This window comes from Aquarana catesbeiana, linkage group LG05 (genome assembly GCF_042186555.1).
Source record: "Aquarana catesbeiana isolate 2022-GZ linkage group LG05, ASM4218655v1, whole genome shotgun sequence".
In the NCBI taxonomy this organism is placed as follows: domain Eukaryota; kingdom Metazoa; phylum Chordata; class Amphibia; order Anura; family Ranidae; genus Aquarana; species Aquarana catesbeiana.
The window spans coordinates 460,155,442-460,168,088 of NC_133328.1; the positions used below are offsets into that span (position 1 = coordinate 460,155,442).

The 12,647-nt window shown below is 39.3% G+C and overlaps 1 protein-coding gene across 10 annotated transcripts in view; it reads right to left on the minus strand.

The window, feature by feature from the left end:
- Positions 1 to 12,647, minus strand: part of PTPRM (protein tyrosine phosphatase receptor type M) — a 1,075,005-nt gene that overhangs the window by 813,235 nt on the left and 249,123 nt on the right. For all 10 annotated transcript variants that reach the window (XM_073631370.1, XM_073631374.1, XM_073631369.1 and 7 more), the window contains exon 2: positions 10,103 to 10,225. In XM_073631370.1, coding sequence (XP_073487471.1) covers positions 10,103 to 10,225 — 123 coding nt within the window. The remainder of the gene's footprint in view (positions 1 to 10,102; positions 10,226 to 12,647) is intronic.

A 12,647-nucleotide genomic window follows, 5' to 3' on the forward strand; every position in this document is an offset into this window, starting at 1 on the left:
TCTGCTGCTTCTCCTGAGTACGGGGATACCACATGTGTGAGACTTTTTGGGAGCCTAGCCGCGTACGGGACCCCGAAAACCAAGCACCGCCTTCAGGCTTTCTAAGGGGCGTGAATTTTTGATTTCACTCTTCACTGCCTATCACAGTTTCGGAGGCCATGGAATGCCCAGGTGGCACAAAACCCCCCCAAATGACCCCATTTTGGAAAGTAGACACCCCAAGCTATTTGCTGAGAGGTATAGTGAGTATTTTGCAGACCTCACTTTTTGTCACAAAGTTTTGAAATTTGAAAAAAGAAAAAAAAAAAAAGTTTTTTCTTGTCTTTCTTCATTTTCAAAAACAAATGAGAGCTGCAAAATACTCACCATGCCTCTCAGCAAATAGCTTGGGGTGTCTACTTTCCAAAATGGGGTCATTTGGGGGGGGTTTGTGCCACCTGGGCATTCCATGGCCTCCGAAACGGTGTTAGGCAGTGAAGAGTAAAATCAAAAATTCACGCCCTTAAAAACGCTGAAGGCGGTGATTGGTTTTCGGGGCCCCGTACGCGGCTAGGCTCCCAAAAAGTCCCACACATGTGGTATCCCCATACTCAGGAGAAGCAGCTAAATGTATTTTGGGGTGCAATTCCACATAGGCCCATGGCCTGTGTGAGCAATATATCATTTAGTGACAACTTTGTGCAAAAAAAAAAAAAAAAAGTGTCACTTTCCCGCAACTTGTGTCAAAATATAAAATATTCCATGGACTCAATATGCCTCTCAGCAAATAGCTTGGGGTGTCTACTTTCCAAAATGGGGTCATTTGGGGGGGGGTTGTGCCACCTGGGCATTCCATGGCCTCCGAAACTGTGATAGGCAGTGAAGAGTGAAATCAAAAAGTTACACCCTTAGAAATCCTGAAGGCGGTGATTGGTTTTCGGGGTCCCATACGCGGCTAGGCTCCCAAAAAGTCCCACACATGTGGTATCCCCGTACTCAGGAGAAGTAGCTGAATATATTTTGGGGTGCAATTCCACATAGGCCCATGGCCTGTGTGAGCAATATATCATTTAGTGACAACTTTTTGTAAATATTTTTTTTTTTTTTGTCATTATTCAATCACTTGGGACAAAAAAAATAAATATTCAATGGGTTCAACATGCCTATCAGCAATTTCCTTGGGGTGTCTACTTTCCAAAATGGGGTCATTTGGGGGGGTTTTGTACTGCCCTGCCATTTTAGCACCTCAAGAAATGACATAGGCAGTCATAAACTAAAAGCTGTGTAAATTCCAGAAAATGTACCCTAGTTTGTAGACGCTATAACTTTTGCGCAAACCAATAAATATACGCTTATTGACATTTTTTTTACCAAAGACATGTGGCCGAATACATTTTGGCCTAAATGTATGACTAAAATTGAGTTTATTGGATTTTTTTTATAACAAAAAGTAGAAAATATCATTTTTTTTCAAAATTTTCGGTCTTTTTCCGTTTATAGCGCAAAAAATAAAAACTGCAGAAGTGATCAAATACCATCAAAAGAAAGCTCTATTTGTGGGAAGAAAAGGACGCAAATTTCGTTTGGGTACAGCATTGCATAACCGCGCAATTAGCAGTTAAAGCGACGCAGTGCCAAATTGGAAAAAGACCTCTGGTCCTTAGGCAGCATAATGGTCCGGGGCTCAAGTGGTTAAGTATTTCATAAGATGGCTACACAGGTGTATAAATAATAATATGCTGGTCACATACACAGACAGATTTTTACAGCGTATGATTAGATTTTCTATCCTGACCATAAGAGATCTGAACAGATAATAGTCACGAGGGGAGTCATTTGCTTCTACAAACATATTCCATTTAGTGACAGATGAAAAAAACAAATCTGCTTATTTCTGAATAATTTTGTTCCTATGCTTATCAGGATTTTGTAAAGTTAGTGCCCTGCATTCTATTAAAATTGTAACACATAGGTAAGGTACTTTGAATGACAGTCCTAAATACGTCACTGATTTTTAACCACAATTAGAAAGTAATATATGCTGACACATGCTCAAACCACTGACTCCAACTGTCAGTGAGGAGTCCATGCTGGTTCCTGTGAGTCAGGAACTAATAAGGCAATTAACCTTCTTGAAAAGAAACATAACATTTATTTGCCCTTTAAGCAGTGTTTTATTTCCAAGTGTGTTTTTTTTCAATAATTTAAAACACATTTTATCAATTGTATAAACGATAGACTGTCATATTGAGATAAAAACTAAATTTAAAAAAACACAAAGTGCAAAAAAGTTTACTTATACAAATCAGGCCAACTCACTATTTGAAAATGTGAAAGTCATTATTGGACATGAAGTCATTATAATTATTTATTTTCAATGTGTCCTCATTTAGCTTGTGTTCTTAGTTGCCCTAGAGGTAAATCCACGTTTGTGTTAAACTTTATTAGCTTTGAAAGGGATTAAAAGAAGTACGCTAATATCTACAAAAATACCAGTAATACTGAAGGTGAAATGTAGACAAACCAGTCAATTCACAAAATACACCTAGGCCACATCAAGTTCTAGACAAACCTGATTCTCCACTAAATGTAAATTCCAAATTGGTGGGTCTGCTTTTATTATTATCACTTGGTACAATTTCAGTGCTGTAATGAGAAAAGCTGCAGCATATAGTGCTACCCCTGTAGGAGCCGCTGGTGATACTGGGACCTCTGCTCATTATCTGGCCCTAGCCAGGACCTTATTCTCACTGGCACCACCAGCATATCTCGGCTGGGAAATACCAGCAGTCACACAAGAAGGGCACACACTGGTTATGAAGAGATAAACAGTTGAGTTGGCAAACCAAAGTAGAAATATAACAGGGTAAATCATTAGTTCAACAACACATGAGAAACCAGCAGAACAACTATTTTAATACAACAAACCCGGGCACCTCTAAGGGTGCACATTGAAAAATACTGCAGTATGAAAGCGTAAACAATAGCTCTCCGCCTAAGAGATCACACCCCAAGTGACCAAGAGAGGTTACCAATTAATGTAAAAAGACTAGTTCAGTTGAAGACTCTCAGACAAGAGGGATTAGGGTTAGGCCCAGGAGTTTGGCACACTATCCTCAACCCAGCTCTGCCTCCAGGTAGGCCACATATTCTGGTCACTGCTGGATTTGAGTTTTGGCCAGCTTAGGTAGGGCTCTTTAAAGTTGGTGTGCGCAAAAACTGTGGTTTTTTTGGGGGCAAAAAGTTTAAGAACAAAGTAGATGACAGGCTATCCTCAGCCAGTGGGTATGCCCCTTTAAGAGTGGCAAGGTAAAGCAGACATGTGCAGGAAGTTAGGGATTCACCAGGCTCACAGTGGTTGCCATTATGATGTCATCAACCTTGGAACCCCACCCCTTTGGCAAGTGTCGTCCAATCTCGGACTTCCTCAGAAAGTACACAAGACTACTATTGATCACAAAGTGTTATCACATTGGTGGGATTTATTATTGTACGGTTATGGATATATTTTATTGAATGAACTTATCATATTTGCGTATATGTCATACACAGAAGTTTTTTCATTTTTCGTTACATTGATTGTATGTTGTATAGAATATGCTGCTGATGTTGCAGTAGTTCTGCATTAATTATTTTTTTAAGTATATTTTATAATACTTCTAAAGCATTATTAAAAACATCTAAAAAAAAGACAGAATACACTAGATCCAGAAGAAAAGGTAAAGAAGTTGGCAGCAGTTGGGGATGGAACAGCGCAGGAATCTAGAGCTGTCAGTGCTGGAGTGGGGCAAGCACAAGGTAGGTCTGCAATAATTTGCATGTATGCTGAACATACTGTACTTGTATATTATGGCAAGAGCTTTTGCCCCTTAACCATACTACAGTGCTTTCAATCAATTCCACACCCTACACACAAAAAAAAACTCATCACCTTCAGATGGCTCTCTTCTAAGCAAGAAAATGCTGGACCAACCCATGCCAGGGGGTGGTCGCGCTGGGGACCCCTTGCATACTGAAGGTTACCAACAAGATAAAAGTAGACAACTACTTTAAAATACCTTGCATAAAGAAAAAAATATACAGAATTAAAAAAAAACTGTAAATAAAGATTAAAGTGGTAGTAAACCGCTGTGTTTTTTTTTTTGTTTTTTTTTTGGAACCTGCAAGGTAAAGCCATAATGTGTTAGTATGCACATTATGTGAAACTTACCTTAGAACAAGGCCCTTCTAGCAGGGAGCTGTCACCGCTGACAAGGCTTCCATCTTTACATGCCTTCCTTCTGGGTTTTCAGACGCCGGCTGTGTGAGTGGCCGGACCCAAGCCGACGTCACTCTCGCGTATGCACGCGGGAGCCGCCGTTTGCGGCACAGGACTCTGAAAGAGAAGCCCGGGTGCCGTTCCTTCAGAGCGCATGCATCGGTGACAAACTGGCTGCATGTACAGTAAATATCTCCTAAACGGTGCATGTTTAGGACATATTTACAGTACCTATAAGTAAGCTTTATTATAGGCTTACCTATAGGTACAAATTATGCATGGGAGTTTACTCCAACTTTAAAGTGATTGTAAAGTCGTGTTTTTTGTTTTTTTTTTAAATAACAAACATGTTATACATACCTGCTCTGTGCAGTGGATTTGCACAGGGCAGCCTGGATCCTCCTCTTCTCAGGTCCCTCTTAACCACTTCAGCCCTGGAAGGATTTGCCCTCTTCCTGGCCAGGCCATTTTTTGTGACACGTCACTGACAATTGCGACATTGTACCCAAACTAAATTTATGTCCATTTTTCCTCACAAATAGAGCTTTTTTTTGGTGGTATTTGATCACCTCTGCGGTTTTTATTTTTTGCGCTATAAACAAAAAAAAAGCGACAATTTTGCAAAAAACACAATATTTTGTAGATTTTGTTTTTACATTTTTGTAATAAATATCCCAAATTATTTTTTTAAAAACATTTTTTTCCCTCAGTTTAGGCCGATATGTATTCTTCTACATATTTTTGGTAAGAAAAAATCACAATAAGCGTATATTGATTGGTTTGCGCAAAAGTTATAGCGTCTACAAAATAGAGGATAGATTTATGTCATTTTTATTATTATTATTTTTTTTACTATACTAGGCAGCGATCTGCGATTTTTATCATGACTGCGACATTGTGGTGGACAGATCGGGCACTTTTGACACTATTTTGGGACCATTGACATATATAAAGCGATTAGAGATCAAAATAGCTATTGATTACTGTATAAATGACACTGGCAGGGAAGGGGTTAACACTAGGGGGTGATCAAGGGGTTAACTGTGTTCCCTGGGTGTGTTCTAACTGTAGGGGGGATGGGACTGACTAGGGGAGGAGAGAGATCAGTGTTCATACTTAGTATGAACACACGATCTGTCGCCTCTCCCCTGAGAGAACTGGGATTTGTGCGTTTACACACACAGATGCCGGTTCTCGCTCTGTCACCAGCAAACGCGTGTGCCCGGCAGTCATCACACCCACCGGGCACGCGCATAGGCTATGGGTACACGCGGCAGGCGTGTCCCTGGAGCCGATGCGCGTGACCGGTGGGCGCATACAGCTACAGGGACTTGCCCAGCCGAGCCAACCTGGTCAGCTAGTGGTTAAGCGCTCCTGGCCCCTCCCTCTTGTTCGGCCCTGCCCCTCTCTCTCCTGATTGGCTAACATTGATTTTTTTGTCTCAGCCAATCAGGAGGGAGAGTCCCGGACAGCCGAGGGACTCGGCATCGCTGGATAGAGATGGGGCTCAGGTGGGTATTAGGGGGGCTGCTACACACAGAAGGCTTTTTATCTTAATGCAAAGAATGTATTAAGATAAAAAACTTCTGTCTTTACAACCCCATTAAGGTTTCCAACCTTTGACTCATACCCTTGACTCTTACAAAATCTTATTTTCTAGTTTTTTCTTTTGATCTTATTTTTCCCATATAATGTAAATAAACATAGATCAATAGAGAAATTTTCTGAGTATTTTATCAGTGAAGGCATCATGGAATGATACAGCTCATACAGTCACATGCATTAGCAAAGGAATTGATTTGCACACAAGGTTTGTGTGATGGACTGAAATAATTATCAGTATCTATGTACAGAGATGAAATATTGACTGCTGCAAAATAAAGCCAAATGTCACACAGCACCGTTACAGACACTGGGGCTTCAGATACCAACTTTAGTACTAGAAGGAACTTCTGTTTACAAGATGATATATTGACATGGTGCAACATCGTGGCTTCATGCTATGCAAAGAACGATATAGCACAGCATGCTGGCCTGCATCTAGATTAACTGATTTTGCCTTTCTGTGACAAGCAGTTTGTAATCACCGCTACTCATTTAGATGTAATACATGAATGAACATTATATTTCAAAAGAAAATGTACAGATGAAATGATTTGCATCCATGTGGAACTTCCATAAGAAGTATGAAATAAAAACTTTATATTATACTTTATGGATGTAAACTTTATATTCACTGTTAAATTACAAACAACAACCTTTGCCTTAGACATTAATTAAGAAATAAAAGCCACAGTTTTCCTGGGGCAGTTGTTTTCAAGTTGCACCTGTAATATAACATTTTCTAATGTGGTTCCTGATTCTTCAGGGCACTCTATTATGCAATTAGTGCCTACATTTTTTTAGGGTTGATCTCTGTCACCTTTTGTCCATTTTCTCTGATCCAAATCAGGCATATAAGCACCATATCATTTTTTGGGGGGCCTCCTACAATTTGGCACAGAGGATCCAAGCACAGATGAATGCTAAAATGATCTGTAGATCCACAGATTTAGGCTACTGAAGTTATAAGTAAATCTTAGCTTACGTTGTCTGGTTCATTTCCCCCCTCTCTACTGGCCATGCAGACTGGTAAACTAAAGGAGCAATGTAAACTTAACCACACAAACACATATAAACATAAAGAAAATGTATCAGGGAAACTTGCCTTGTGATAACATTGGACTGGATTGCATTGGAGCTAATTACAACTGTGTGTCCATGTCACCAGAATCTGGAATGAGCAGAATGCTGAGAAATGTAGGAAATTTCTGCTCCTTCTCCGAGGCTGGTAAGGGCTGCATTTCTATATATTTGGCAAAATGGATATTATATACAGTGCCTTGCAAAAGTATTCACCCCCCTTGGCATTTTTCGTGTTTTGTTGCCTCACATCCTGGACTTAAAATGGATTGAGGATTTGCATCATTTAATTTACAAAACATGCCCACAACTTTGAAGATTTTTTTTTTTTATTGTGAAGCAAACAACAAATAGGACAAAATAACAGAAAAAGTCAATGTGCATAACTATTCACCCCCCTTAAGTCAATACTTTGTAGAGCCACCTTTTGCAGCAATCACAGCTCCAAGTCGCTTTGGATAAGTCTCTATGAGCTTGCCACATCACTGGGTTTTTTTCCCATTCCTCCTTGCAAAACTGCTCCAGTATATATATATATATTGCAAAGTGCTTGTGTGATTTTTTTAAAACTTTCTTTATCTGCTGTTAGTGTTGATCCTTGCCATACAAAATGAGTTCATATATTATTCCTCTACTTCATATAATGCTTTTTACATTTGGGAGGCCCTGTAAAAACTAAGCTACACTGATTAATTGACATATATTTAAGTGACTGTTTCCTGTGCCAAAGGGGGTGCAATGACATTTATTTTACGTAGCTATCATCATTTGACACACATTGCTCTAAGAAAATCTATTTTCTGTTCACAAGATGCTTTTCGTTTGACATATAATGATTTGTAATTGTTCAGAGAGCCCAAAGTCACTGGTTACATATTATGAAACGCATAATTATGTGTATAAGTCTAATGCCCTGTACACACGATAGGATTTTCCGATGGAAAATGTGTGATAGGACCTTGTTGTCGTGCGTAGGCTCCATCACACATTTTCAATAGGAATTTCCGACACACAAAGTTTGAGAGCTTGCTATAAAATTTTCCGACAACAAAATCCGTTGTCGGAAAATCCGATCGTGTGTACACAAATCCGACGCACAAAGTGCCACGCATGCTCAGAATAAATTAAGAGATGAAAGCTATTGGCTACTGCCCCGTGTATAGTCCCGACGTACGTGTTTTACATCACCGCGTTCAGAACGATCAGATTTTCCGACAACTTTGTGTGACAGTGTGTATGCAAGACAAGTTTGAGCCAACATCTGTCGGAAAAAATCCATGGATTTTGTTGTCGGAATGTCTGATCAATGTCCAACCGTGTGTACAGGGCATATGAGTTAGTCTGGGTAATTTTTTTATCAATTGTACCAATTAACAGGTATTAAAGTGGTTGTAAAAGCAGAAGATTTTTGATCTTAATGCATTCTATGCATTAAGATAAAAAGCCTTCTGTGTGCAGCAGCCCCCCTCAACCCACCTAATACTTACCTAAGCCCATCTCGATCCAGTGATGTTGCACGAAAGACTCAGCTGTCCGGGACTCTCCTCCTGATTGGCTGAGAGAGGAGCGAAGCACCACTGACTCCCGCTGCTGTCAATTAAAGTCAGTGAGCCAATGAGCCAATGAGGAGAGAGGGGGCGGGGCCAGGCTGTATCTCCATGTCTGAATGGACAAACAGAGCTGTGGCTTGGCTCAGGTACCCCCATAGTAAGCTGCTTGCTGTGGGGGCATTCAATAGGAGGGAGGGGCCAGGAGCACCAAAGAGGGACCCCAGAAGAGAAGGATCTTGGCTGCTCTGTGCAATACCACTGCACAGAGCAGGTAAGTAAAAAAAATAGACTTTAGTATTGCTTTAAGTGGTTTGTGTTCATGTTCATAAGAATACTTGTGTATATCAACTACATATAGTTTTCTGTGTTAGTGATATGACACTAAAACTTTACCCAAAGATGGTCCTGGTTGTGACAACAAATATGTGCAAGAATCTGAATGCAGAATACAGATAATCCCAAAGATAAATTAGAGTTTTGTGATTTATAATAATAATAATAATTAAAAAGAGTCCTTTAAGTAATACATAACCCAAAGAACCTTGAAAAAAATGTAAGATATGTTGAAGTAAACTAAACGGACCCTATAGTATCTCCTTCCATGGAATGATTTCATATATAATGGCATTTGTACAGTTCAGCAAATCCCTAAGTGTCATTCTGTCATACAACTGCTATAGTAGAAGAACACACATAAAAAAATGTTAGAAACTACACACCTCAGAGGCTCAAAGGGTGTGCTGAGACTTTTTCCAAAGTTGGCATATTGCTCATGTCTTATACTATTCTTTGTATTAATGATTTGTGACTCCATCTCTACATAAATAAGTCCATTATGAGGTAATGAAATGATTAACAATATTTAAACTAATATAAAGAAATTGGGAATGAAAATTAAAAGTTAACTATACAAATACAAAATATTAACCTAATTAATCACTAAGCATCACTGGGTTGGCTTTAAAATTGTAAATATGTAAAAAAGAAGTTGTCCAAGCATCAATTATACCTTTGCAATGTGTGCCCTGAAATGAAGTGCTGACAGGGTTTCCATCACTGTTCCTATAACTAGTGCTAAGTTGTGTCCCCAAGCTAAAGAATAGTGGTCTTTTTATACCAAATAATGGACAGCTTAAGGCATACTGGTACACTAGGGATAAGCAACATTCAGATGTTTCATTTTTTTAATTTACACAAAAACAAGATTTCACACCAAATGTTGCCATTTTCAGTGGGGAAGGCAAAATTTAAGCTGTCTTTAAGAGTGCATTCAGCTTTAAATGGCTCCTAACGATTAATGAAGCTCAATTTGACTATCCTAATTCTGTTCTTTTGCCAAAAAAATGTCCCCCCCCCTCCCCATTAGATTAATTTAAGGAAAAAAAAGTAGGATAAACAATTTAAAGCAACAGTATACAAATATTAATCATATGCACAAATAAATACACACTCACATACAAAGAACACTGAATTAAACAAACTACCCCAAATACATCCCATTCTCCAAAAAACACACCCTGTAAAAAAAAAAGGGGAAAAAACACTTTTTTTATCATTATAGGAGGTTAAGTCTAATGCCAACCCTGCCCCCATCTATTATATGCTTAAATTCAAACATTTCACTTTGACAAACCTGATGGCATCCAAGAATCTGTGTGTGGCTTCCTCAAAGTATTGACCTGTTCCCAGTTTAGATCATTGCGTTCCCATTGGCTATATCCACAGGACTGGTATGGCTCATCAAAGGTACAGCTGCCTAAAGTAAGAATAAATAGAAAAGAGTCAAATTTTATTAAAGCAGACCTTCACTCAAAAATCACACTTTCCAACAGTCTAATTATTCTTCCCTCTTCACATTTTATAATTTCTAACCCTTATTTATTTATTTTATTTACTTTTTTTTAATTCCTGTTCCTGGCCCCACTCCTTGCTGCCATTCTTGTTTAGTCAAGAACAAAGGTTCACTCTCCTCCTGCTGCATCCTGGGATACTGACATCACATATCCCAAGAGGCATTACTTTCCACTCAGAGGCGGCACCAAATCTTGCACATTCACAGACAGAGATCTTCTGCTGTGTCTGTTTACATGTCCTTCTATGAACAGAGGGATATGTGACGTCCATATCTCAGGAGGCACCATCCATTTATAGAAACACTATGTAAACAGACATCATGCCAGATTTCTGCGCATGTGTATAACATGGCCCCACATCACTGGGAGCTGGTTGCAGGAACCAGATAGAGACAGGCTTAAGAGAGAGGACATGTAGCAGAACAGTGATGCGGGAGAATGTTAGATCTGCAGGGCTTGTATTCATGTTATTACAGCACACAATACAAGAAAGGAAAGGGGGGGGGGCATTTATTAGTGCCAGGAGGGCATGTATGTAGAACATATTTTTTATTGTGAAGGGGAAGTTCTTCGTTCATCAAATATTGCACCTTTGTCTTATATGTACCATATACAATCTAGCTGAAGATGAGAGTCTGTATAACCCATCTTCTAACATTTTAACCTTGGAAAATCATCTAAAAACTCAATAATGGATCTCATTTGGCTCAAGTATTAATTATAGGGGCATGTTTAGTAAGCATTGAATCTAACATACATGAAACATTAACTGCAGGTGACTCTTCCTGCGGTTTAAATGACAGTGATTGATTCAACAACAGTGCAAGTTTGGTGAAAGTCACATTTACTACTTTATAAATATGCTCCATAACATTTGCATGTTAATACAATCTTGCATTTCAAACTTACTGGTATCTGGAAAAGGAAGAATACTAAACAAATGTTGCCTCTCTTAGAAGTAAACAGAGTACACAAATATATCTATAGAGTTACTAATAAAGACATGAAAAATTAATAGCTTTTTTACTTGATGACCATTATTATTAATCTGCTGCTTACCATTGGTAATTTCTACACCTGTTTATAAAGCACCAAACCTGTATGTAGCAAAAGTGAAGATGATTATGGATAGACAGTGAAAAGCAAGGGTTGGCGTAGACAGGCATCTGTTCCCATCAAAATTGCTTATCTCTGCATTTCCATACGGGTTATTAGGAATTAAAAATCAGCTTGATGCAGCTTAGAATGGTATCAAATACAAATCAGAAGGATGTCAGATGTGGGTAAAAGCACCTGTGTGGAAACTCAGATGAAACATCTCAAATTGATCCCAAAGGGAAACTGAATCAATGCTGCATTTGCCCATATACAACAATAACAGATCCATTCTTTTCAATGTATTTACCGTAGGTCAAGGTTCAGCTGCCCCTTATTGTTAAAGACATTGTGCCACATGTACATTTTAAAATATGAAGTATTAGTGTTCTTGAAATTATTATTATTATTATTATTACTATACAGGATTTATATAGCGTCAACAGTTTGCGCAGTGCTTTACAACATCGTGGAAGACAGTACAATTACAATACAATTCGATACAGGAGGGATCAGAGGGCCCTGCTCGTTAGAGCTCACAATCTAGAAGGGAGGGTCAAGTGGAACAAAGGGGAATGTGGGTGAATGTAGCTGTGGGGGATGATCAGATGGACAAAATGAAAATACAGTTGTTAGGTGTGGGTAGGATAGGCTTCTCTGAAGAGGAGGGTTTTCAGGGATCGTCTAAAAGCTAATAGAGTAGGAGATAGAGGGACAGATTTAGGTAAGGAGTTCCATAGGCTTGGAGAGGCTCTGGAAAAGTCCTGGAGATGAGCATGTGAGGAGGTGATGAGAGAGCTAGAGAGCAGGAGGTCTTGAGAAGAACGAAGAGAACGATTAGGTTGGTATTTTGAGACTTGGTCAGTGATGTAGATGGGGGCAGAGTTGTGGATTGCTTTGTAGGTAGTTGTTAGTATTTTGAATTTAATTTGTTGGGTGAGTAGAAGCCAGTGGAGGGATTGACAGAGAGGAGTAGCAGAGACAGAGCGGCTGGTAAGGTGGATGAGTCTGGCAGCAGCATTCATGATGGGCTGAAGGGGGGATAGACTATGCAGAAGTAAGCCAATGAGGAGGGAGTTGCAGTAATCGAGGTGAGAGATGACCATGGAGTGAATTAAGAGCTTTGTTGTGTTATTGGTTAGAAAGGGGCATATTTTGGAGATGTTCCGGAGGTTGAGGCGGCAAGATTTGGACAGTGATTGGACATGGGGCTAAAAGGAGAGTTCAGAG